The sequence below is a fragment of the Sparus aurata genome, chromosome 19 (assembly GCF_900880675.1).
Source record: "Sparus aurata chromosome 19, fSpaAur1.1, whole genome shotgun sequence".
NCBI lineage: Eukaryota > Metazoa > Chordata > Actinopteri > Spariformes > Sparidae > Sparus > Sparus aurata.
Genome location: NC_044205.1, coordinates 11,642,587 through 11,666,973, shown reverse-complemented (window position 1 = coordinate 11,666,973; position 24,387 = coordinate 11,642,587). Strand labels below are relative to the sequence as shown.

Below are 24,387 nucleotides of genomic sequence, written 5' to 3'. Positions count from 1 at the left end.
TTAGCGTTTGGAGTTTTTTGTCATTCTGCTGTGACTCCATACAAATCCTGGGGTGCAAGTGAGTCCCAGGAAGTATTGTACAATCGCCGACTTGCTCTTTATTTATTCCATACGTGTTGCAGACGACCTATCTACCACAGCGCATGTTTGTTTTCATACTCAAATGTCCCGCAGAAAACGAGAAAAACGTAGCCGCATCAAAACTGCGTGACGCACTTCTGTGCCGGTGAATGCTCCCTCTCATGGATAGACGATCTTCGCCTCACAACGTCTTGACGTGTCAGCGGGACAGTGAGGGAAGTTTCCGATCTTGGAGATGTCTGTAGTTTGAACAGGCAACATGTCTTTGGTTTAGTGTTGTTTTTTGTGGGGGGTTAGGAATCATGTCCGTGCTGCGGCGTGTCGGCGGGTCAACATGCAGTGGAGAAGACATTTCACTGGTCTCGCTTTTGGCGTCGTTTTCGTTGTATCATATTTGACTAATAAGGTGAGTGTAGAGGGGATGGGGAGCCGTTCACTCAAAGTGAGAACCGCGTTATTTCTCTGACCAGTTAAAATAAACTATTTGACTTTTTATTTTTATTTTATTTATCCTGTAATCGACTGTATAACCGGTGCACTATAGTTGTGATGCATTTCAATGTTGCAGCAAACAAGTCTCCATCTCAGTTCCTGCACATTTTCCCGTGACTTATTCCTCTGAAAATTGCGTAACATTACAATGTAACCCTCATCATCAGCAGTAACCATCAACTTAACATGACTTAAAACCCTTTTCAAATTGCTGGCACTAATCGGGCATGAACCAGCTCCTTCAGAGCAGCTCTGTGATCAAAGACTCGACTCTTATTTTGGCAGACAGCAGTTTCAGGAAGTGTGTGCTGACGAGGCGTAAATATGTCATTTTTCTGCATTTAAAGAATGCCGAATCGAAGAGTGACACAGTTATAATAGTATTACATCCGCTGCTGTGTTATACCGTGTTCTGCTGTTGCAGATAGTTATGGACACGTTAATTGGCAGGATTTTGAAATCGATTTTTCGGCCAGTGGTGGCGCGTTTCCTGATAAATTGTAAAAGTCATCACATTGTGTTGCTTATGATGATCCCTGGACCTGAAATATTTGTTTGTTTGTCTTTTCCAGTTTGTCCTGTCAGTGTTAAAATTCACATATCCAACCTTATTTCAAGGGTGAGTAGCTGAAGATGAGTACTCTGCATGTTTTATCCTTTCACGGTCATTACAGTCTGTAAACTTTGGAAGCCCATTTCTGTCCAATAATAAGATATAAGATAATACTGAGTCTTGATTTAAAAAAAGAAAAAGAAAACAGGAATCATAACTGTAAGATAAAATGTCAAAATCATGAGGTAAAAAAAGTCAAAACTGTGAGATATAGTCATTATTTAGATTTTTAACATACCAACTGCCAACTTATTTTTATCACAATAACTAATTGTTGTTACATAATTACTTTTTTTTTTTTTTTTACTTTACCATGGGATTTATTTTTTTCTTCTTTAGATGGCAGAAATTGGCTTCCATATGCGTGCAGGCATTTAAAAGGTCAAACAAATGTGTGACCACCGTACATTTTTAATCAGCATTCTAATTCATTTCACAATTACCTGTCATGTGCCCCTTAAATATGAGTGCAGAGTTGCAAATGCTGTGTTCACTAACAACAACAACACTAAAAAAACAATGCATATTTCCAGATGGCAGACATTTATCGGCGCTGTCCTGCTTCTACTCTCTGGGAAGTTGGGATGGGTGGAGATGAGCCGCATCACCAGGTACATTTTATACACTGCTTCAGGGTTTATACGCAACTGTTTTCAGTGGTTGTAAATACGCAGATGTAAGATGTTTAACATTTGAATGCTGTCTTACAGATCAGCAGCTCTCTCCTGGCTGCCAGGCTCCCTCCTGTTTGTAGGAAACATATATGCTGGTTCCAGGGCCTTGTCAAGCATTGTACGTCATACAACCCACCACCCATAGATGTCCTGTCCTTTATATTACAGTAATTGTATTCTCAGTGATCTTACATCATCTTTTCTCTTGTCTAGGACATTCCTTTTTTCTTCACTCTTCAGAATTCCTCTCAGGTTGTCAGTTACATAATCACGAAGGTCGTCCATAGAGAGGTAAGAGCCTGCACTTCCTGCTGTACGTGAACGTCTGCAGCTTTGTGCAGTTCATTTTATCTTATTCGCTGGAAGTAAATGGAGGAATATAAAGTTCAGAGGCGGCACTATGATTTATCTCGCTCTGTAAAATGTGTCTTTTGTCAACAGAGGGGGCAATGGCTGAAATCCATCAGGTTTGTGACCCTTTTTCCTTCAACCCGAGCTGTAGTGCAATATGTTGGATCCTTGCAGTAAGATGGAATGCAACCATAAAGATGTTGACTTTTTTTTGCCAGTTTTAGGAAATACACTACATATCAGATTTCCCTTGGTTGCAACTACCAAAAAAACCACCACAATGAAATATTCCTGTTCACGTGACAAAAATATTAAATGTGCTTCTTGTAGCTTATTCTTCATGCTGCTCTCCGCCATCAACCTCCCCTTCTACGATCCTCAGGTAACAATTCGTCATCATCAAATGGTGGATTTCTTATTACAATGTTATGTTTTCAGTCGCTATACTCAGGAGAAAGAATACAAGAAAATCTACTGTCTACATGTTCGCCTTTTTCTGGCAGTTTGACTACAGTGGTTACCTGTGGGCTGTCGGCCATCTGTTCTGTGTTGGTAAGTCTAAGAATATGTTATAGAGATGCTACACTGATAACTGTGACGTCTACATAAGAGTTACATAAACAGAAGAATGGGGACCCGAGGTTTGAGCCTTGGGGGATGCCGAAGATCATTGAACACAACGTAACAATCGCAAGGTTTTGATCAGAGTGGCTGGAAAAATAATAAGCGTGCTGCCCTCATCTTCTGTTCAGGACATAGTGACCCAAACAACACCCTGTAACTGTAAGTCGAACAGGCATATATTTCTCTTGGGAGGAGGCGATATCCTGGTGTGCAGTAACTCGGTGTAGGGTTTTTGTGCAGTGTTCTGGTGTAGGGCATGTAATTTTTTGATAACGGATTAATTGTGCAATGTTTTTGATGTATGGCATCTGTGCAGTACCCTTGTGTTAGGGCGTCAATGGAACCATTTGCCATACACCTTATTGACACGACGGCCATCTTCTTACAACAGCAAGCTCAGGGTGGGAAATGTTATACTGCTGTGTTCCAGGGATCAAGTCGTATAAACGGACGCGATCTGGCAAATTGTTGTCATTTTACAGCTCACCAACTGAAAAGACGATGGACATTGAAAGTCTTGTGGCAAATGCATCCATATATCGATGCGAAACAACATATCTGATAACTCGTTAGCTGATGTTAGCATTCAAAAAGTTCCTAGCTAACATAAGCGTTTGATAACATCCTATGTGTTTAACTTTTACATTCAGGATGAATGTCTCCAAGATGTATGTTGATAATTCTAAATCAATTTTTGCCTTTCCTATTCGTATCGTTATCAAACAGTAACGTTCGCTAGAATGGGGTTGAATGCTAAGAGTAGCTGCAAGTTCAAATGGAAGCTAATTGGTTATCAAACCTGGTGCTTTACCTTGAGATATAGTCAGACGTCCCTCTGGAATGGACTGTTGATTGTCCTGACAGTTGCTTATCAGTCAGGAAGCAGTGAAATGATTGCTCCCTAGAACACAGCAGTACGACATTCGAGCTGCCGAATGAATGCTGAATTCATTCATTAAACGTTGAATGTGATGTCACAGGAAAATGGCCGCCGTGTGAATATGGTCTATCGGGTGCAATAATCTTGGTGTATTTTTTTATGTTTATTGATCTATGTGGGATACAGGGCATGTCAACTGCTGTGGTTGCTGCCAGGTTGACTGTCATTTCTACAGAATGCCCAAGACTAATTTCTCCTAAGAGAGACAATAAAGGCTAATCTAATCTAGACTGTGTGGTGAACCAATGCTGTCCAGATTAGAAGGACGATTGGTGACAAAGGTTGTATTCAAGACGATCACTATCAAAATGTGCACTAACCAGGAGTCAGTTGTAGGATGTTCTGATGGAGAATGTAAGAATAATGGGCCTCATTCATGAACCGTTCTTACGAACAAATTTGTTCTTAAGTCCCACTTACAAAGATTTTACGAAGATTGTGGCATTCATGAATTTTTTCTTATCTAGGATTTTTTCTTGGGCAAGAACAAATCCTACGAACACTCAGGAGTACTTTTACGCACATTTCAGTGCCGAAATGTTGGCATGGTTGCGTTTTCTTCTCTTGTGTAGTTCAATAAAATGCAATATTACAGTGATAATTCTGTCATATTTATTTATTTATTTCATATTTTTGGTCATTTACAAAGAATTTCCATTCTAAAATAAATTAGATGTGCCAATGATTTAAGATAAATCAAGTAAATTGGAAACATGTCATCAATTAGTAACCCCCCCACCATATTTATACGTGGCATTTCTCCATCAAAGGCCTGAAAACAATGGCATATATATTGCTCCTGCGGCTTTCATCAATGTAAGAACACAACTGCGAACAATTCTGAGGCTTATGAACGAGTTGGTGAATCTGACGTAGGGTTTTCTTAAGGAACCTCTTAAGAACAACTTAAGAAAGAATCTAAGAAGATTCTTAAGAAGATATTGGTGAATGAGGCCCAATGTTCCTTTTCTTAGGTGCATACAAGGTGTTTCAAGTTCACCACAAACCCAGTAATTTAAGGTGAGTCTGAACACAACACAGCTATGCACTATGCACCCCTCTGCTAATCGAAAACAAATTAAGCAATACTTTTCTTTTTACAAAATGTGTCCAAGTGATTTCAAAACAGTTCACTGACGAAACTCTGATTTTTTTCATTGCAGTGACCTTGAACAACAGTGTATCAACTACTTGTTCAGGTAAGAATACATATTTCTAAATAACTGAATCTGATACATAAAAAGCACGCTTTATTTGGGTGCAACATTTTACTATGTAGTTTATGAGAAGTAAAATATTAAATTGAGGGAATAACACAAACTCATTTTTTTCCCATAAGTAAATAAACAAGCTGTTATCAGAGGACACTAAGGTCCACAGAACACCGTTTGAAGCTTAAAAGGTGCCGGGGTCCGCCGATTATAAGCCGATGAGTCAGAGTTAGTGCGAATATTCAGATCCCTTTTTTTCGATTAACTCACACAGCTAAATTCTAATATAACAACAGAAAGACTGCAGGAGGAAGCCATCATTCAAGTTAAGAGATGAGGTAACGGGCCTTTACAAGAAATGAGGAACTGCGTATAAATCGTATCTTTTGAAAAAATGTTTACAGTAAACCTTCACATTTTGAACCTCTTTTAATGAAGTGATTCGCTCCTGCATCCAGACAAACTGTAGTGATATTCTTTTTAAATTAAATATTTAATGTCACAGGACATTTGGAGCAAACGCTAGTGCAGCTTCAGGTATTATCAGTGACTAAATTCAGCTTTTCTTGCCTTTACATAACAGTGTGCTGCTGCTGGCCCTTGCCGCTCACCCAACAGGTATGAAGGACTTTGTGCAGATGTTTCTAATATCCTGTCTTGAGTTGCTAAGTCAATAAAGATAACAACTAACACAATGTACACACGATGCAAAAATTTAAGAATACAAAGTCTACATAAGTACCTCACACAGATCTGTGTCCCTCTACAGGTGACCTCATGGGTGCCTTGGAGTTCCCCTCCCTTCAGTCCTACACATTTCACTGTGGCTGCTGCGCCAGGTGAAGGTTTTTTTTTTTTTTTTTTTTTTTAAATATTGAAAAGAGCAACCTAAATAAAAGTTTCGTCGTTTAGAACAGTGGCTCAGCCACGTAATCTTCTTGGTTACAATGAGAGGCAGCACAAGTACAGTTCACATTCTACACTATCAAAATAGAACATGCTTTAGGTGCCAGTTGACATCTGACGCTGAGCCCCAGACTGACAATGTAACCTTGCGGGGTATCAAACAACAACAGTTAACTATCTGTAGCACGTGGAGGCCTGCAGATACTGTTATTTATTAAGTCTAAATATTTCAGTATCAAGTTTAGATTTTTTGGGGGGGCTGCACAATTTATTGAATTATAATAGAGATAATAAAGTGCAATATTCAAATCGCATGAGACTACAATTTTTTATAAATGTAAAATATGTGACGCCATTATAATGAAGTGCTACAGAGATGCTCTGGCCTACAAATCTTGTTCTCATGTTAAAAAAACCAAACATGTTTATTTCCTCATGTTGCATTCATAATATATACATCAGATTAATTGCAATATGATTCGTTACGTGAGAAATCAAAGTCAGTGTTTGCTCGCAGCACTCACTTCGTTGTGACCCTTTTGACAGTGCACTGCTGGGGTTTCTGCTGCTGTTGGCCACAGCCAAACTAAAAAGTGGATTTTCGCTGGAGCACTTTCGTGTCTGGATTTTTATGTCCAAGGTACATTTTTATCAAGTTTTTAGTATTTTTTTTCCCCTCAATGTGAGGTTCATTTATACCACAGTGAAAATGACTGAGAGAACTGTATTCAGTAAAATGATTGTGCTGCATTGGTGTGACCTGCTTTTCAACAACTACAGATTATTTTGCCACTCTGTCCTTCCAGGTTACTGCTATGTGCCTCTCTCCGTTTATTTTCTATATGGACATTAATACTCCGGCTCTCATTTGGTAAGAACATCACCTGCTTATTTTAGGAACTAAAAACAATTTGGTTATTGTTCGTCCTCTTTATTTTACACTGAAATGAGGTCATCATCAAACTATTCACGATTTCCTGTCTTGTGTCTGCTCACAGTGTGGTCGTCAGTCATGTTGCAGAGGCCCTGCTGGTGTACGCCGAGAGAGAATAAGAGCTGTGATGAGATTAACCGACAACTTGCACTCCTTTCTTGAAGAAAACATTTGTATTTTTCCACATTATTTTTGTAATTTTACTCCTGTGCGCTGATAATCTGCTGACCAAATAAAATGATCTTTGTCTACATATCGTACTGTGAGGTGTGCTCTTGAGTCACTTTTGTGATCCTGCTAGTTACACTGAATGAGGAGGCATTTATTATAATTATTATTATTATTATTTTCTTGTTGATGGCATAACTTTGGTCATCTACGTCACTCCACAAATAAGTTCTTCACTTTTATTTATTAGAACACAGTATTTCTGTCATATTCGCTATTTACAAAAACAAACTAAACACCAGGAGTCTGTACATACAGACAGCACATTGGAATTGTTGATTTGAAACTGAAAAACATGTCAGAGGGTCAACATTCTTAACAAGGTCACTGTATAAACAGAGCTTCATTGTACTCCTAGTACAACCCTGTTCTTCATATACTTAATTTTTTTCTATAAAATGGACAAATCCCAACAATACTTCCAAAGAGACAAACATTCTTTTTTTTTTTTTTAGCTCTCCTGCTGTTTTCGCTTTGGGGAAAATAAAGCATTGAATGGTTGTCTTCTTCTAGAACGTGCCTGTGGGTTCTTCTCTTCCTTGATGTAACCTATTAAGACAATTAGATCTCAGTTTTCATGATAGCACTATGACTTAATGGAGGGGTGAACTAGAAACAACTTAATTACCTCTTTCGATGCACGTCTGAGTCGATGGGAATCCAACTTCCCAGAAGTTTTCAGGGGTACAAGGAGGAATATACAGAAATCTGTGCCTGGAGCACGCGGACAACTTTTTCTGTTTTTCCTCCTCCGGGAGATGAGCGTAATACTGTTGGGGAAAAGAAAAAAAACATCCTGAAAAACTGGCTCAATGTTAAGACATGTCAGTGTTACTGTGCTTTATGATCGGAACACTTACAACTTCACACTCCTTGCAGGTTGTGCCCTTCAGTTTTCTTCGCTCGTCTTTCTTGCGAACTACAGCCACATGTGCAAATGTCGGGTGTCTAATCCAAAAAGAGAAAATGTACATTGTGAGATAGGAATTGGAATTTAAAAAAAAATGTTTCTGTCTATTTGATTAGAAAAATCAAGTGTTTCTTACTGTGCTTTGTTCTTTTTCATTTGGCTCATAGTGTTTTCATGAGGATCTTGTTCTAATATGGGAGATTAAATAAAGGACATTTAATTAAATTTAAGAAATAACCAATGTCAAATTACACGATGACAAACACAGCATGTTAAAATCTAAAAACGAACCTTCTTCCTCCTCTTGTTCTTCATCGTCATCATCTTCATCATCATCATCATCACCACAGGGCTGGCTTTGGCCTAACTGTGGAGTGTTGTAGGACTTGTACTCCCCATAAGCTGTCGTGTCAAACATCATGTCCAAACTGTCATTCGCCTTTCTCACCGAGTCCTTGAAAAGCAAAAAGGAGAAAAAGATTCATTATTCATTCAAATTTACATCTATACAGAAATTCTGCAAGACATTTTCCTCTGCATGTTGTCCTCTTATCTAAATACAAATAGAGTTTTCGTGACTAAAACTTAAATTTTATTAAACGATTTCTTTTTTAAATATGGAAAATATCCATATAGGTGTGTTTAAGACCTTCACCAGACACGCTGTCCCGTCTGTCTCTGCCGTTTTCTCCTCGACCCTGCAGCAAGCTGTGACTGACCCAGGTGCAGTCGGTATCTGCCAGTTCTCCATGAAACTGCTGTTCTTCCTTCTCCTAAAAGATAAACATACAGACAAACGGCCTCGTGTCAGTTCCAATATCCTCTTTGTTTATGTACATTCATGTTCATATTCTGACAAGTCAATCACAAACATTTCTAAGAGGGACCACAAGTAAAAAAAACTTTTCTAAAATCCTGTTCAGCATTATTTAGCTGTACGAGCCAGGTGACTGCTGCTGTAGATGGGGTTGTGACTGTACCTCTTCTCCTCTCCACTCGCTGTCATACATGGACAGGGCGACTGCTGGGTCGATGCTCCACATGGGCTCCACTTTGTGTTTCCTGTTAGCTAGTAGAAGGAACACGTTATTCTATCGATAATGAAAAATAAATACGATGGTATACAATCGGAAAAAGGTTGATCTTCTTACCATGTTCTCCTCCATGTTGGTCATGTGAGGCATTCAGCTCCTGCGGTGGGTTTCCTCTCTTCCCACCACCGTCCTTGTTGGCTTCTCTAATACTAGGCTTCTTGAAAGCAGGACTTGTATAGGAAACATTTGGCCTTTGGCTGGAAATCCCAGGTTGAGATGACTGAACCTGTTAAATGTTTAAGTGATCACAATTCACAACCATGTGGAAATTATTCTGTCAACATTTTCAACAGCTGTGTGGCACTTTTATGTGCATAGGAATTGAACAAATTGGTGGATCAAAGTATGGTTTTATGGAAGCCATATCAGGTTAGGTCTGAAAATAGTGCTGCACTTGTCCACTGGCTCCTCCTTAAAGCTTTGACTACTTACATCGGTGGCGGTTCTTTTAATCCGTTCATGTTTGTCGTCCTTCTGTTTGTCCACCCCTTCCTGTTCGCCTTCTTTGTTCTCCTCTTGCACCTCCGGCTCGTTGTCCTCCTTCCTTCGTTTTGCTTGGTTAACAGAACGGTCCTCTGAAAAACGTCTGACATGTGGGAGAAGGGACGGGGATCTTTCTGTGGTCGAGTCTGGACTGTGGATCAGCGTGGATAAAGGGGAGCAGCGATGGCGCCTAAAGGCAGGCATTATTGGAGTTGCTTGGCTGCATGAGTAAAGAGCAAAATTCAATCGAAAGTATCAGGAAGCTGATAAATGACCGAAATTGAAGTAGTGTTGTATATTAGTTAGCAGATTGAAAGCTAAGACAATTCATGTGGGTTGAAGGTTGTGGATCAGTGCCATGCATTTTAAGTTGTATACAAAACTGCTTTAAAAAAGGTGCAATATGTAAAAATGGTTACATGTTGAATTTCATACTCCAAACAAGTAAGGGGCAACATATCAACAGAGTAACTGCTGTTAACAGCTGGTGTTCTGGACTGGGAGCTTGGAGCACTTAGGTGGTGTTTATATTAGCTTTTGGTTGCCAGGAGGAGGTTTTCAGGCCCAGGAAAGGGTTGACCCAGGAGGAAATGCTGGCAGGGAGTGGCCCCATAACATGACTTCAAAACTGTTACTTATTATTGTAGGCCCATACTCCTGGTAACATCTTTGGTTGTTTCACCTAAGAATCCTACCTATTGCACCATTCAACTCTTATATCATGTCATCCACTACATACAAATTGTTATATTGGCGAAGTTACTATGTTGGCACAGTAGTCAGCAGATGATTATGTCACAACTGATGTCGTCCTACTTTGAAGCTTCATAATGCCCGGGAGACTTTGAGCTGCTTTGACGGCCGGCAGTTGTCTTAGTTCTCTGAAAAAAAAGGTGACGGAAAACAATCTCAGTGAATTTTCTGTAAAACTTTAAAAAAAAATGCTGCAATAGATATGAGAGACAAGTCACACAGTCAGGACATGTTCGTAAATCTTAACACGTTTTGTGTATTAGGGTGTATGCTAACAAGTGTATAAAAGAGTCAGTCTGCAATCTGTGAATACATTTTCGTCCCTTTAACAGCAGCTGTTAAAGGGAAACTCCAGAGGAAGCTGCATGTACTCTGTTAAGTTACCTCCAGTGATGTCACTAATGCAGCTAAGTTGAATTTCAGATTTGAAATGCAGTCCACTGCACTGCTATCACACTATTGAACAGGCTTTACACTCGTATTTTTCCACACTTGTAAACACACTATAATGTGGAAAATTGGTGGTGTTACCCTTTAAATAGTGTACGAATCCTGGGACAGGATGTTTATTAAAAGGACTAGAAATGCATCGTGATGAGTAGTGCGTCTCTCGTGACTTTACACCTGTCTGACCCCTTCTTACCATGGGAGGTTTGTCAAGGAGTTCAAGGGCACATGTTTCTGCTATCTCTTCTTCAGCATTTAGATTCACATCATCTGAAAAAAAAAAAAAGACCCAGCAACACCGTTACACATGTCACAATAACAGAATTTGTGCAACTGAAAACTGTCAATCTTACAGTACAGAGGTGGCTAAAACAACCACCAGAATATAATCTTAGGCAACAACAACGCCAGCCCCACCATGTGAAATTCACTGATATGATGGGTGTGTTTGTGGAGTCAACTGCTCATTTAGGATTTCTAGTGACCAAACGGGTACTAATGGCAGGAAATTAATAAAGGTTTCAAATTCCTGCCCTCCTAGATCCTCAAAGTAGTCTTCCTGTTTAAACATTAATTCTAAAAAAAATGATCATATACAGGAGCACAGCAGATGAGGTCATACTTGAGATTTGGGGTATGTCCAGTTCACACGTGTTGGGTACAAGCACTTCTGCTCTTCCGGGATTCTTTGTGGCATCATTCACCTCCTTATTCAGTTCTTTAAAGAGAAGTACACATGTTTAGAGGACTTGGTGCCTTCAGACTGGTGATCAGATAACAAATGAGGATTAAAAGTCTGTTAACAGTAAAGCAGACTGACCCTTAAAGAGCGAGTTGTTGGCCTGTGGTAGAGGCATCTCTTCATAGCGAACGTACTTCGTTGTGTCGACATTTTTGCGTTTCTTAAGTTTGTTTGCCGCGGGGAGCGAGCTGGGCAGGATTGGCGAGTCTGGGATGATGCCCTCTTCTGGCTCCGGGGATGACGTCCGCTTCAGCTCTGAGCTGCTCAAAACAAACACCTGCAATGCTTAACTGGGAACTGAAACTTTACTGTAAATGCAGTGCACAAGACGAATGCCTCAAAACCCACTGAACTTAAGCCATGAGCCTGAACCCAACAGAAACGTATGAAGGACAGATGAAACCTGTCTTGCAATCATAGCAGAAGTGAAACCACAAAAATGTACAGTTCAGTTTAACTACAAGACCTAAAGTATATGTAATTATTTTGTCAGCTTTTACAGAAAAACTGTTAATCACAAGTAGACAATTTCCATGTATTTTATTTCACAGAGAACATGCTGACAAAATGTGACTGTAACACACCGGAGAGCTTACCGAGACAGCTTTAGTTTCTGCAGTTCAGTGTGAAGTTTTCTGTTTTCAACCTCAAGGCTGTTTCTTTCATTCTCTGGGGAACAAATGACACACATCAGTGTTTCAGACACACTACATCACAATGAACAACATTGTGTTCTTCAACAGCCAGACGTCATTTCTTGTGGTAAACTGGAACAGCCAATGTGAGCCAACACTAAACGGTAAAAAATACACATCATGGATAGGGATGCACGATAGGGATTTTTTTCAATTGGCACGGATAATCACCAATTACCCACTTTTCATTGCTGAGACAAAGAAGATAACTGATAATTCAGCATTTTGTATATGTGAACCTGAGGGTAACAAAGGCTGAGATGTAGTGAGCAAAGATGGATGATATAATATGCAATAGCTCTTTTAACATTTATAATGCTAAACTCCTAAACTCCCCATCTACTTTAGTTGTTTATGAGAATGCTACAAATTGTTTTTATGTGAAGTTCCAGGATGTGTTGAATGGCGGTTAGTCAACGCTCTATCCGACGGTGGAATAATAACAACAATGACTCACTCAGTTTGGCAACGAGGCGCAAATTCTGATCCTGGTTATTTTTCAGGTTCTCCCCCAAGATGGCACATCGATCACACTCTCCTGCACGGACCCTGGAAGCAGTGATCATAGTTGCTGGTATTTGTAGCACACTGTGCTGTCAACAAAATGAACCTGCTGTGGAGGAAGTTACCTTTCCTCCAGGAGGCTGACGGCATCCTGCAGGGTTTTATTTTGCTCCTTCAGCTGCTGGTTGCGATTGTAAAACACCTCAAGTCTCTGAGCATCTCTGCAGAAAACAAATGCAATGACAGGTCACTAACAGAGACAAGAGTAAACTTTGTTCACAAGTCTGAAGCCAGGCTAGAAATTACCAATGTTATTATAATCATCATATCTAAAAGGTAATGACACAGCTTACTCACAAACAGCGGTCCTTTTTCAGCTTGCTCACTTTTGCCTCCAGTTCTGAACAGAAATGTGCAACACAAGAAAAAAAAGCAACTCACTCTTAGTATCTGATTTCAGCATAACCTACATGAACCATCAAGGAAATTCATTTCACATCTACATACAGTACGTCACGGGTCAGTTACCTCGCAGTGTATTCTGGTGGCACTCTCCAAGCTGCCTCCACAGGTCTTCAAAGAGGTCAGCTGGTTTGGGCGTCCCGCTGCTCAGGTCAGGGCAGCTCATAGTGTATTCACTGCTTCAACACAGGAGCCCCGCAGCAGCCTAAAAACACAAGCTGGGGAAAAAACGCTGGTCTCTCAGTGGATACACGATCTACTGCATGCTACAAGCTCAGCCTTCACAACTTTTACTGTGATCATTATTATGATGTTGGCCAATGTTCTTCATACCCTTGTGTTGTGTACATGTATATGAACGGTTAAATCACTTTTCACTTTAGTTTGGCTTTTGTATATCTGTATCCTCAGTTTGTGCCTGTCTTGTTCCGAAATATAAATCAAATGGAAAAGTTACTTTAATAAAACTCACAGCGGATGCTAGCTAGGTAACTTTAGCTATACATCTCGCTAGAGTTCAACACACTGTGACAGTCACTACTGACATATTTTAAAGCCCCAAACAATTTCATACTTGTATAACACACACTGCATACCTCAGAAACACTGAATTCTCTGTATTTTTCTTGTTTTTATGGAAATATAAACTAGCGTCGGTAACGTTATGCGCATTTAAGAGCCTCTCGTGGATGTAAACAAACTAACATTGACGTTACTTTGTAAGCAACAAACGCGAACATTAACTCGATAAATTACACCAAAGTAGCGACTGTCGCCTTTTAAAATGAACAAGACTCACACCAACAAGTCCAAGAGACACGCAGAGGTTTTTAAGAGATAAGTTGTTAGGCAAACATGTTAACGTACCTTCAGCAGTATTCATATGTTGACTTCACCAGAAAATCCAAATTCGCGCGCCGAGTTGCATGATGGGAAGTCTTCATCTTCTTCTTCTTCCTCCTTGTTCTTCTTCTTCTTCTTCTTCTTCTTTTTCTTCGTTTCGGTGCATGGCCGCCACCTACTGGTGTGGAGTGTGGATCGGGACTCTATACATTCCTGACTTCTATTAATAAATTACAAAAAAGAGCTTCTCATCTTGCCTACTTGTTCATTTTCTTTGATTCCTATATGTGCCGGTATCCATACAAGTATTATATTTAGTCCAATCATTTGAATTCTATATGAAATGTTTGATGCATCTCTATTAAAACATCTGGTCTGCCGTCTGACTTGTTATTCTTCAAGCTGATTAATGAAGAACTGGAATCAGAGCATATTACTGCTCCGAAAGGTCTCACCTCTTCAACAAATTGGAATGCTTACAAAATTGCCATCATCTCCCCAGCGTACACTGACAATCCATCACTGATTCCTATGCAAATTTTAACGCTAAAATCTGGAACTATAAATGAAATTTCTTCTTCTTCTCCTTTTACGACTGCTTATCTGGAATCTTTGACGCCCTCCCCTCCCAAACAAGCCACTGTAACTATTAACTCACTACAACTACCAACAATATTAAGGCAATTCCGGCATAATAATCTGTTTTTATAACATACAGAGCAGATTGTTCATGTTCTGACCTTTGGGATCGTAAAATATGCATGGGATTCAATGGACAGAAAGTAATTATTTCCTGGTCCCAGTCGTAATATGCCTTGGATTACACAAATGTTGTTTTAGATGTTTTATGCATGGTTGCTCCTACAGTCCTACAGCACAAGAGAAAATTGTCCCAATTAAATTGTCTGAGGGGGAGTGGTTTTGTGTGCGGAGTCGAGGATCTCATTTTTGCTGTGAGCCCATGGCCGTGTTAGGTGTTGATTGAGGGCAGGTGGGTCTGAGTAGCTCCACTGAAAAGACTATTTATGCAGGAGACACTGCAGTTTATGCTCCACACACACACACACACACACACTACAACTGTCAGGCACATACTGTTCAGATTAAGAAGTAACAAAAATGACACAATTAAGGAAAAGAACAACGATTATCATCCTTATATTTGTTTTTATTTTTGGTCTTTCTTAAGAATACAAAACAAGAACCAAAATCACAAAAATAACATTTACAAAACATATTATTTAACTGAGGTGACTGAGGCAACATAGAAAAGCATGTCTGAAACAGTGATATTGGTGTGTTAGCCTGGAACCTTGAGGTAAAACAGCCAGCGATGTAAAAGGTCAGATATCTTTATAAACTGTTTTGAATTAGTGCCTTGCTTCAGTAGTGAAATTCACAAATGGAGTTTAACAATAGCACGTTTTCCTAATATGTCCACAGTTAGCAGTGATCTCATGATGTAGTGCTTCAGACCTACCTAAGAACAAATTGATTATTGTGAGATATAGGTCGAATATTCTAGGCGTGTCGCACTATATGGCACCATTTTGAATGGTCTCTATTTTAATCCTCCCTCACACAAACACACACACAGGCACATGCACACACACACGCGCGCACAGACACACACAGTTCCTACTCACTCACTCTCAAATGGGTGCAAATGATTTCCAACGACTCCCTCTACTTGTTCCAAAACAAAAATACTTCCGGCTAAAATAAGTGAATAGTTTAAAAAACACCAAATAAATGTTTCAAGCAGGAAACAAAATCTGCTCCACACTTTTGAAAAAGCTGATACACTTTTCCTTAAAAAAAAAAAAAAAAGAAACAGAAAAAAATATCGACAGGGCAGGAAAAAATAAAAGACTTAGAATGATTAAGTGCTGGAAAGGCCGTCAGTCAGAGGCAGAAACTCAAAGTCCCATCTTTTTCTTAAAATACAAAAATGGAAAGACGAAATGCATACAGTGCATCACTGAGAGAAAGAATAAAAAACCTAGCGTCACTTACCAAAACACAAAGCAGTGAAAATAGTACAGTTTGTTCTGCACTTGTTTGTGCAGGTATGGTTTTTGCATGAACAAACATTTCTGGTCTTTTCTTCTTTCACATGTAAGACATGGTCACTGGTGATTCAGCATTGCAGATTATTACTCTTTTTAGATCCTTTGGATGTGTGCCTTTTGTTGATTTTGCATCTGTCACAGCAGGTAGATTGAGCTAGCATTACTTCATATATCTATATATACACATGCATTCAACATCATATGTATTCCCCCAAATTAAAAAAAACCAAACAAAACTAAGAACAATTCCAAACTCCCTTTTCACCACTTAAGAGTTTAAGCTATAAAAACCTGCATGACAGTCCACGAAAAAAAGGTTTGCATGGAGGATTTGCTTTGCTGTTTGATGTGAGATATGCAGCAGGTTGTCGAGGTGCTGGCGCTGGGGTGTGACATGGAATGCAGCCTTATTCCATTAACAGGGGTCATGGGGATGGGCCTATTCTTCACCCCCTCCTATCCAAAATGGGCCTCTTTCTATGTAGTTGGGTTTTTAGATTCACATTATGCTGGAAGAAGAGTAACTGGTTGCAGACACTGGCGGCGCAGGTCTTCACCACTAGCAAAAAACACTGGAGTAGAGTGTGGATGCATATCTACCATCTTCTGACCTGCAGAGAGAGAGCGACATGCTGGAATATCACCTTGAAGTCCGTTTGATGTTTATAAAGACAAGTTTATATATGATTAACAGCCTATAAATACTGAAACATCATACTCACGCTTCCCGCTCTTCACCATTGTGGGGGCACGTAGCTGTAGCTGGGTGTGCCAGGGGGCCGATATGTGGGCATCGTGACTTGGTGTGGAGCAACAGGCGCTGGTGATGGTGTTGTCAACAAGGTTCCTGAGAAGCAACCACAGATTGAAGTGCACAATATATGATACACCATACACTTTTTACAACAAAGAATGGGGTCCAGATTAACTGAGATTGTAACAATGCAACAGCCGTATTTGGAAGATCTTACTTTAAACTATGTGCGTCATGTTAGTGGGAAAGAATTGCAGAAACAGGCTAAGCATTTCTTGCATTTTTAATCCTAGTTACTACTCGAGGTCAACTGATGCTGGATTTTTATTCGGTTGATTTAAAAACAACAGTTTGGGGCAGGAAAAAGCTGATAATCGCCCAATATCACGGAGGTACAACTTCAAATTTGGCGTTCCTACAAAACAAGATACAAGTAGAAATGGAAACCAATCCTCACCAGCGGACATGGCCATGGTGGTGCCGGCTACCATCCCCATGGTGACACCATTGTGGCGGGGAGGAGGGATGGATGGGGCGTACATGGCGGCAGGCATCCCATTTGGCTGGACCACAGTTGTGTGATGGATAACATGAGGCGGTGCCGCATACAGAGGCTGTGTGTAATAGGTGCCTTGTTGTTGTGAAGGTATTAATGCCTGGATCACAGAAAAACAATTTTGCAGCAGTGACAGGATAAAGAGGAGAGAAAATGAAACAGAAGAAAACGTTACAGTAAAGTTTGACACTTGGACCTGAGATTATAGCACCATCCTCAGGCAGATTTAGGTAATAACACCAGAACCAAGAGCTAAAATCTGCAGCCCTTCAACAACATGTACACTGACCTGTGCGTAGGGACTCTGTTGGGGATAGGTGCTCCTGACTGGGTAAACAGCAGCAGGATAGGGGTTGGGTGAGGAGGAGTACGGTGGGACAGTCCCTGTGTTGGGAGAGCAGGACATTTTGAAAGGAGTGCCCGGAGCATAGCCTGAAGAGAGGAGGACAATTTAAGTTAGTGCTGCGGATTATTGAATTTAGAGTAATGTTCACTTTGGACATGCAGACTTCATTCTTACCACTGGGGAAGGCCGGGTTGGCCCCTGCATAGACATTGGGGTTGTATGCCGGAGCAGCAGCGTAGCCGACAGGGAATCCAGCTAGGATTACCAAAAGAGAACAACAAAAAGGTATCAGTACATTTTACTTTTCTTGATCTCAGGTTCAAGAATATTTGCTTTACCATTAAATTACCTGGGTAGCCTATGCCCTTAGTGTTGGTAAAGGGGACCCCTGTTGACGCAGGGCTGTAGACTGGATTCATTATGGCCTCTTACTCAGAGATGCTGAAAGAAGAAAAAGAACATGCAAATTCAAAATGAATGCAAAGATCATCTGGGTGAATCTAGCACAGATTGCTTTGCCTTTTCTTTTCTTTTTTTTAAAAACACACTCAAGTCCTACGCTCTACATCAGCTACAACTCTGTCACACTGAAGTAGCTCTGTCTTGTGGAACAATATATGTGATACATCTCCTTTATCAAAAATCTCTAAAATAAGGCACCATGGCGGCACTTTCCACGGACAGCTCCTGACATTTCAGTAATCTGAATAGTTGAAAATGCAACAAAAACATGGTAATGAGGATATGATATAATTATCTGGCAAGTACAACAGTGAGGACTACAAATGGCCTAAAAGAGATGAAATCTAACCCTTACACCTAGAACCCGACTGATAAGTGATTTTTGGGACAGATGCCAATGCCAATTTCAGGAAGGAGAATCATTCTAATATGGATATATTGGCCGATTTTCTAATGTACACAGAATATATTCATAAAAGCGTCTTTTTTTTGAAAGATCCCTGAAATGTGGTTGTTAAATACTTGTAATGCAGGAAAGATATTTTCCAGTTAACAACAAACTTCACTAGAAATCCAATTAATTCCCCCGAGCATCTTCTTCTGCATTATTTTCTATAACTAGGTACTAATAAAACTGACCAACCAGTATATCGGTCAGGGCATTCAAGGCAGTTTGAATGTGCAAAACAACTACTGACTAAATGCATCAAGTAAATGTAGTGGAGAGGAAGTATAAAGTAGCAGTAAATGGAAATGCTCAAGAAGAGTACCTGATAATTGTACTTATGAACAGTACTTGAGTAAACTGTGCCGGTTGTGTGAAACTTTGACAGTTTAATCTTTACGGCAAACGTGGGACCGATACTAGGGACTTATTGGTCCCACTTAAGTCGACCCCTATTCAGACGAATAAATTAGTCCAGTCTGCCTGGCTCATCGATCCTTTCTCTGACCCACCAAGGCTCTGAAATATCAGCAGACCAACAATGCCGTGTGTCAATAAATCCATGCTGCTGACGAAGCAGACAGATTTTAAATGGCGCCTGCTTCTCTCAGTCCTGCTCATCGGTCAGTCCTGTCTCTGATTTATGATATTCTCTGAAACTATATACACTACAGACGCTCAGGTCTCTTGTATATGGCAGCCTATACATTCACTTGTAGTCGCAGAGGATCAAGAGGATCACAGAGAAACCCTGCTGCCTGATGTATTCCTGTCGTAATCCCATACTTCTGTTACACCCCCAGACCAAGCCACTTCTGTAGCTAGATATTTCAGTCGCGACATGACTACAGATAAAGGTGAGCACGCAGGTAGTGTTTAAGGATCCAGCCCCAGACAGGCTCGACCTCTGCTCCACATGATGCTCATTAGCTGGACGCTTGGTTCCAGCTTACGTCACTGCGCTGCCCTCTAGCGGCGGCCTAATCACCATGACATCACTTTACAACCGCTTATTCAAGGGGAATTGCAACACAGACTGAAACGCACTACTAACAGCATCTATACAACATTGTGGTACAATTAAAGCAATGGAGCCACTGTTGTGACGTGATAGCCTGGTGAGTATAGTGTAGCACCGTATGCGGTTACGTAGAGAAATCTACGAACAAAAAATTATGTATTTTTTTAGTTTTATTTAAAACACACTAAAAAATATGATGTGATGAATAAATACTAATCATTACATTTTCCACATTGAAAATAGATCCAAAAGGGCCGTGAACACCAATAGTTAGGTCGATAATAAATATTTTAGTAGGCTCATCGTCATCTTCTTTTCCCGAAAACACAAAGTGGATATTAATACGTTGTTGTTTAAAATACTCGTAATAAAGTGCTGCGGAGTGGTTTGCTTGTTGGCCCGGGAGGTCTTCATTATCACAAGGTGTTCACGTATTTCCTTAAAGGTGACGGTATTCATTTTGCCTGCAAAGATGGCAACCTTTAAGTGGAAGAATTTCTGAAAGGTGAACGTGAACGCAGCGGGGCTTTGTTATCCTGTCATCAGCTAGCTTAGCCCGCAAGCCTCGCGAGCTGCACTGCCGGTCGCTAGCAAACCGTGCTCGTCATTGCAGGTTGGTCCGGCCGTACCGACTGACCTGCTAATCACCTGTCCGACCGCGGAAAACCACCGGACTGTCCCCGGACAGCAGCCAGATGGGGACAGCTTGTCAACAGGCCGCATAGCACAGGAGGCAGGCAGCCGGACAGCTGTGACTGCAGTGACGCCTGTCCCGACACAACACATAACACACACGTCTTTTTTATCCGGACAATAACCGAGCAGGACTTACTGTTGACTGTTTGACCGTCTGTTAGTCCCCTCCTGTGGTCCTCTGGTGTAAAATGAAATTAAGCTAGCTGGTGTTTTGCTCCCAGATGCTTTGCTGAACTCTTTTGAGCACTCCGCGTCACTTCCGTGTACCGTCACGTGGTCCACAAACATAAAAATATAAATATAAAAAAAGACACTTGGCTTTACCAGGACTACTATTATTATTTTAATGTGTACGTGTTTGTCTTTATGCACCACATCTATTTTATTTTCCCCGACAATTGCGCGATCTCCTAAAACGATTACGAATCCTACTGAAATGACGTAACAGATCCGATAAAATGGCTTATTAGTAACCGTGGCATTTTTATTAAGTATAATTTCCAATATTCTGTTTACTGTCACACAGTAGCTAGCTGACACTTTGACGCTGCAAGAATTTTAACGTCCAGTGTCTTCAACACTGCAACGCTGAGGCAATCCACTGTGAGCTCATTATTATGTATGCTACGTGGTCCTTGCAGGAAATAAAAAATATTTTAATCTGATCAAGGCTTCCCTTCACCTTATAATGGACCAACGCAGGAGTTTGTCGTTTTGATTAATAACCACTGTTGTCGACACTCCTACAAATTATTTCACTCGTTTCTTTAAGGTACAGTCGTACATTAAATTGATTTGGTCTTCGAGGACCTTGACGCATCGTTTCCATTCAGCCATTGGAGTGGGAAGAGTGGGGTCCATACTGTTGTGATTTAGAGCGACCTATATGTGGTTTTATCGGTAAAATGTTGCTATCTAACTCATATTAGGAACCATTCTCCGGTGTAAGGTGAAACTGTTGGCCTGGCTGGTCTCGTCGGTGAAGAGCAGGGCTACAATGTCTGGAGCGGCCGGTGGAGGAGGAGGCTCCTCCTGTATGGGCGCAGCAGCGGCAGCCAGTTGCAGCTCCGCCGGCTCTCCCTACGCTGCTGCAGCCGGAGGAGGCGCAGGGGTGGCCGGGAGGTTGCCAGCTCGGGTCCTCGAGCATGTTTTCTCCTATCTGGAGCTCTCCGACTTGATGCGCTGCTCGCTGGTCTGCTGGCACTGGAACAACATACTCGCGGATGAAAACAGCGAGGTGTGGCGCAGCCTCTGCAACCGGAGTTTGAGCGATGAAGCTATGCGGTCTGACATCCTGTGTAACCTGCCCACCTACAAGGGGAAAGTAGGTTTCTCCGATGTACCGCCGTTCTCTCCGGCTGCACGAAGCTCCATTCAAAAATCAGCCTGTTTAGTACCTTTGCTCTGCTAACACCTGGAAGGTGGAACACTGTGTCCTCAAATGAATCAATAAGCTACGATAGTGTGTGCCGGAAGACCCTAGTGATTCATATCAGTCTTTTATAAAAGAATACAAAGCAATGTGCAACATAAGTGCATTTGTATGCCGAAAGCACGAATTAAATAGCCGGATTCTAAATGGGGTTTGGTGTAAAGTTGTCTGGAGTCGCCAAAGTATTGGGGATACAATTTAACAGGCTAAACTAGGTGATGTTCTGTTTCTATTCACTAGCTTTAGACTATGGACCCGTTTATTTATTACAAGATCCAATTGTGAGTGTGCTGTTTGTTATTGCATAACTGTTTGCATCATATGCAGAGACACTATAGGCCCACTGACAGTGAAGCCTATTTTTAGCAGATCCTCTAAATTGGGCTCTCCATGGGAAAATATGCCATGATATTATTCTCTATTTTCCATGGGACCCCGCGGAAGTTCCTGAGGGCATGTTGGAGCTCATTTAGAGAACATGGAAAATAAAGAATTAAATTTAAATTGAGTGAAAAATGTCACCCCAGCTTCATATCACTTCCATAGAGGTGAAGTCTGTTATTATAAGATATTGATACATTTATCTCAAATACCGGCCATAATCGTTTACTTATCAGACTAATTGTTAATATCTTACAGAAGCTTAAAGCTCAAAGTCCATGACCATGTCTCTCTCACATTCCTTATGCAAGCATCTATAGAAGGAAGTGTTTCCCAACAATACACTGAGATAGCTTCTCTCTGACCTGCAGCACCCAACATTTCCAAAATGATGTTATAAAATATGCTTTTTTGACATTTTGACACCAGGTTAACTTCTTCAAATCTGTCGCCCCTGTCTTTTCATCCTGCACAGCTCAAGGCCTACCAGCACGGTCTGAGCTCCCACGACTGCTCCCGCAATGTTTACGTGAAGAAGAACGGCTTCACCCTGCACCGCAACCCCATCGCCCAGAGCACGGACGGTGCGCGTGGCAAGATTGGCTTCTCGGAAGGGAGGCACGCCTGGGAGATCTGGTGGGAAGGCCCTCTTGGCACAGTGGCAGTGATAGGCATTGCCACGAAGCGGGCGTCCATGCAGTGCCAGGGCTACGTGGCCCTGCTGGGCAGTGACGACCAGAGCTGGGGCTGGAACCTGGTCGACAACAACCTGCTACACAATGGAGAGGTCAACGGGAACTTCCCACAGTGTAACAACGCACCAAAATATCAGGTAGGAGCTTGAGCCACATCTGCACCCTCATCAGACTTTAGATAGAGATATTACCTGTTGCCTTGAGAAAAAAAATGTATGTTTATGGTGTTTTTGTAATTCAGCGAGGTGTAATTGTGTTCATCCACAGATCGGGGAAAGGATACGAGTGATTCTAGACATGGACGACAAGACGTTAGCCTTCGAGAGGGGTTTTGAGTTTCTCGGAGTAGCGTTTCGTGGACTGCCCAAAGCCTGCCTGTACCCTGCCGTCTCTGCAGTGTACGGCAACACTGAAGTCACCATGGTGTACCTGGGAAAACCTCTGGACGGCTAGAAGCAGAGTAACCTGTGCCAACGTCAAAACTGACAGGCCACTGGTCGGTTGTGGGATTTTTTTTTCTGTCAACGGACTCTTGATTGTTGCACCGTTTTAAAAAGGATTCGGATGCCAAGTGGTCGCGTCTCTTCCACACAGAATAACTCTACTCACACACACAAAGAGAAACTGTCGGCGTTTCTACCACAGCTACACGAGGGGTCAGTTTCTTGGGCCGGACCATCGACGGGGGAGGAGGACGGTGCGGGAACTGTCATAACACATGTTTCTGTATCAACGTGGAAGTGTCCACTTTTTACACTTGAGCTGCTGGACTGTTTTATTCACAGGATAGGTGAACCTTATTTAATTCCATGCCATTCAGGCTAACAGTGCTGAACATTTACTTGAGAATTTATGCTTGCTCGAACGAGGCCAAAACTCTTCTAAACGGTGGCAAATACAAGACACGGGCGGCGAACAGTAGTTGTTATCAAATCGCTATCTGTTGTATGAGTTAGCAGAAGCAGCTCATCATGGATTAACACATTTTAACTATAATTGATGACTGGATTATAATGCCAAATAAATGTGACCTGATGTTATATTTTGCTACAGGCAAACACACAGAGGACACGCGGACCAACTGTCATGCATGTGCTTGGATACCGGCATATGGACTGTAACATCTGCCATTTTAAAATCCCTATCCAGTAATGGAAACTATACCTGTAACATGTTAATGTGTGTCCTTTTTAATGTGCTACCGTAGTATTACACACTATTTATTTCTTGGTTTTATCTATGGTACTATAGATGCTGTACGGTTCTAAGGCGCGAAAAATAAAGTCTACATGGTGCCACCCTTATAATAAAAACGCTTGATGCTTGTGTTAGTATGCAATGTTATACCAGAGGCTGCCCAAGTACCACTGCATGTTTTTGAGGAATAAATACACAGCTGCAGAGTAAGAATGACATTCACGACTAAGTAAAGCTCTGGATCATGTAGATTGGAACCAATCTGGATACTGCATGTCGTTGCTGTCCACTGAAATCTCCAAACCAATACCGAAAGTTTAAAGTGTACATCGTCTAGAGTGAC

The 24,387-nt window shown here is 41.2% G+C and overlaps 4 protein-coding genes across 5 annotated transcripts; 2 read left to right on the top strand and 2 right to left on the bottom strand.

Moving 5' to 3' along the window:
* The first annotated feature begins 243 nt into the window (after positions 1-243).
* slc35d4 (solute carrier family 35 member D4) lies at positions 244-7,087 on the top strand. Its single transcript, XM_030398349.1, has 15 exons — positions 244-487; positions 1,146-1,192; positions 1,720-1,797; positions 1,897-1,978; positions 2,074-2,151; positions 2,302-2,327; positions 2,542-2,593; positions 2,715-2,763; positions 4,750-4,795; positions 4,939-4,974; positions 5,570-5,604; positions 5,756-5,825; positions 6,439-6,532; positions 6,699-6,763; positions 6,891-7,087. Exons 1-15 carry the CDS (start codon positions 416-418, stop codon positions 6,943-6,945), a joined length of 885 nt encoding a protein of 294 aa, XP_030254209.1. The 5' UTR covers positions 244-415; the 3' UTR covers positions 6,946-7,087.
* A 1,025-nt stretch (positions 7,088-8,112) lies between these two features.
* rbbp8 (retinoblastoma binding protein 8) lies at positions 8,113-14,095 on the bottom strand. Of its 2 annotated transcripts, none has more exons than XM_030398346.1 (16): positions 14,012-14,095; positions 13,211-13,362; positions 13,040-13,082; positions 12,808-12,903; positions 12,636-12,727; positions 12,080-12,152; positions 11,562-11,743; positions 11,364-11,459; positions 10,938-11,011; positions 10,358-10,422; positions 9,491-9,761; positions 9,116-9,284; positions 8,945-9,033; positions 8,614-8,737; positions 8,256-8,418; positions 8,113-8,152 (listed from the first exon to the last, which is right to left on the bottom strand). In XM_030398346.1, the coding sequence occupies exons 2-15, from the start codon at positions 13,308-13,310 to the stop codon at positions 8,396-8,398; spliced, it is 1,497 nt and encodes a 498-aa protein (XP_030254206.1). In that variant the 5' UTR covers positions 13,311-13,362; positions 14,012-14,095; the 3' UTR covers positions 8,113-8,152; positions 8,256-8,395. The 2 variants fall into 2 exon arrangements, with proteins under 2 accessions (XP_030254206.1, XP_030254207.1); XM_030398347.1 differs by having other exon boundaries at positions 8,620-8,737.
* Positions 14,096-15,134: 1,039 nt separating this feature from the next.
* Positions 15,135-20,898, bottom strand: fam168b (family with sequence similarity 168 member B). Its single transcript, XM_030398567.1, has 7 exons — positions 20,476-20,898; positions 18,065-18,156; positions 17,890-17,970; positions 17,659-17,801; positions 17,271-17,469; positions 16,782-16,906; positions 15,135-16,670 (listed from the first exon to the last, which is right to left on the bottom strand). Exons 2-6 carry the CDS (start codon positions 18,132-18,134, stop codon positions 16,794-16,796), a joined length of 606 nt encoding a protein of 201 aa, XP_030254427.1. The 5' UTR covers positions 18,135-18,156; positions 20,476-20,898; the 3' UTR covers positions 15,135-16,670; positions 16,782-16,793.
* On the top strand, positions 19,618-24,160 carry fbxo45 (F-box protein 45). The gene is made up of 4 exons (XM_030398565.1): positions 19,618-19,740; positions 21,269-21,663; positions 22,628-22,984; positions 23,115-24,160. Exons 2-4 carry the CDS (start codon positions 21,337-21,339, stop codon positions 23,298-23,300), a joined length of 870 nt encoding a protein of 289 aa, XP_030254425.1. The 5' UTR covers positions 19,618-19,740; positions 21,269-21,336; the 3' UTR covers positions 23,301-24,160.
* Positions 24,161-24,387: the final 227 nt, after the last annotated feature.

Coding starts and splice junctions, on each gene's coding strand:
- slc35d4 (XM_030398349.1), top strand. CDS start 416: ATGCAGTGGAGAAGACATTTCACTGGTCTCGCTTTTGGCGTCGTTTTC. Junction 5,826..6,438: donor CACTGTGGCTGCTGCGCCAG/GTGAAGGTTTTT, acceptor CCCTTTTGACAG/TGCACTGCTGGGGTTTCTGC. Junction 6,533..6,698: donor TCTGGATTTTTATGTCCAAG/GTACATTTTTAT, acceptor CTGTCCTTCCAG/GTTACTGCTATGTGCCTCTC.
- rbbp8 (XM_030398346.1), bottom strand. CDS start 13,310: ATGAGCTGCCCTGACCTGAGCAGCGGGACGCCCAAACCAGCTGACCTC. Junction 13,083..13,210: donor CCACCAGAATACACTGCGAG/GTAACTGACCCG, acceptor ATTTCTGTTCAG/AACTGGAGGCAAAAGTGAGC. Junction 9,762..10,357: donor GGGCATTATGAAGCTTCAAA/GTAGGACGACAT, acceptor TTACTCATGCAG/CCAAGCAACTCCAATAATGC.
- fam168b (XM_030398567.1), bottom strand. CDS start 18,134: ATGAATCCAGTCTACAGCCCTGCGTCAACAGGGGTCCCCTTTACCAAC. Junction 17,971..18,064: donor TAAGGGCATAGGCTACCCAG/GTAATTTAATGG, acceptor TGGTAATCCTAG/CTGGATTCCCTGTCGGCTAC. Junction 17,802..17,889: donor CAACCCGGCCTTCCCCAGTG/GTAAGAATGAAG, acceptor TCCTCTCTTCAG/GCTATGCTCCGGGCACTCCT.
- fbxo45 (XM_030398565.1), top strand. CDS start 21,337: ATGTCTGGAGCGGCCGGTGGAGGAGGAGGCTCCTCCTGTATGGGCGCA. Junction 21,664..22,627: donor TGCCCACCTACAAGGGGAAA/GTAGGTTTCTCC, acceptor CATCCTGCACAG/CTCAAGGCCTACCAGCACGG. Junction 22,985..23,114: donor ACAACGCACCAAAATATCAG/GTAGGAGCTTGA, acceptor GTTCATCCACAG/ATCGGGGAAAGGATACGAGT.